Source organism: Sinocyclocheilus grahami, unplaced genomic scaffold (genome assembly GCF_001515645.1).
Source record: "Sinocyclocheilus grahami isolate Dianchi unplaced genomic scaffold, SAMN03320097.WGS_v1.1 scaffold15230.1, whole genome shotgun sequence".
Taxonomy (NCBI): Eukaryota; Metazoa; Chordata; class Actinopteri; order Cypriniformes; family Cyprinidae; genus Sinocyclocheilus; species Sinocyclocheilus grahami.
Window position 1 is genome coordinate 4706 of NW_015515657.1, and position 523 is coordinate 5228.

A 523-nucleotide genomic window follows, 5' to 3' on the forward strand; every position below is an offset into this window, starting at 1 on the left:
CGTACTTCTTTTTAACAAGAGAGAAGTAAAATGTTGCAATCTGACATTTCATAACTCTTTATTTATTACTTGGCCAGCTGAACTAGTGCTACATCGAGGACGCATGGATCGACACTGCAAGGGTATACTGAACGTCCTTGAAGACTGCCGGACAGAAGTACAGGAGTTACAGATCCATCAAAATAAACTGACGAAAGACTTTCTAATGCAAATCTACAATAGAGAGAAAGATTTTACCTTTGCCACCAGTTCCGAAAAGTAAATGAATGAAAATGAACAATGTATAGTGGTAATTATGTGTACCGTTTATATCACAATCTCATACTTATTCTGGCCATTTTTATTCACAGGATAAATAAACTTCGTACCTCGCTTCAAACCAACCTGAACAAGCACATCAGTATCATCCAGACTTTACAAAGAGACATAAGACAGAAGACAGAGTTCAGATTGGAGGCCCTTAGGGACTCAAACGTTCAGATAATGAGATCTTTCAAGTATGTCATTGACATTCTCTGTATGA

The 523-nt window shown here is 37.5% G+C and overlaps 1 protein-coding gene across 1 annotated transcript in view; it reads left to right on the forward strand.

Annotated features, from left to right (window-relative positions):
* Nucleotides 1–517, forward strand: part of LOC107579191 (coiled-coil domain-containing protein 180-like) — a gene marked incomplete at its 3' end in the record, with an annotated part of 5216 nt that extends 4699 nt beyond the window's left edge. Inside the window, exons 10-11 of the mRNA XM_016265048.1 lie at nt 78–258; nt 351–517. Of these exons, the coding sequence (XP_016120534.1) occupies nt 78–258; nt 351–517 (348 nt within the window). The remainder of the gene's footprint in view (nt 1–77; nt 259–350) is intronic.
* Between the last annotated feature and the right edge of the window lie 6 nt (nt 518–523).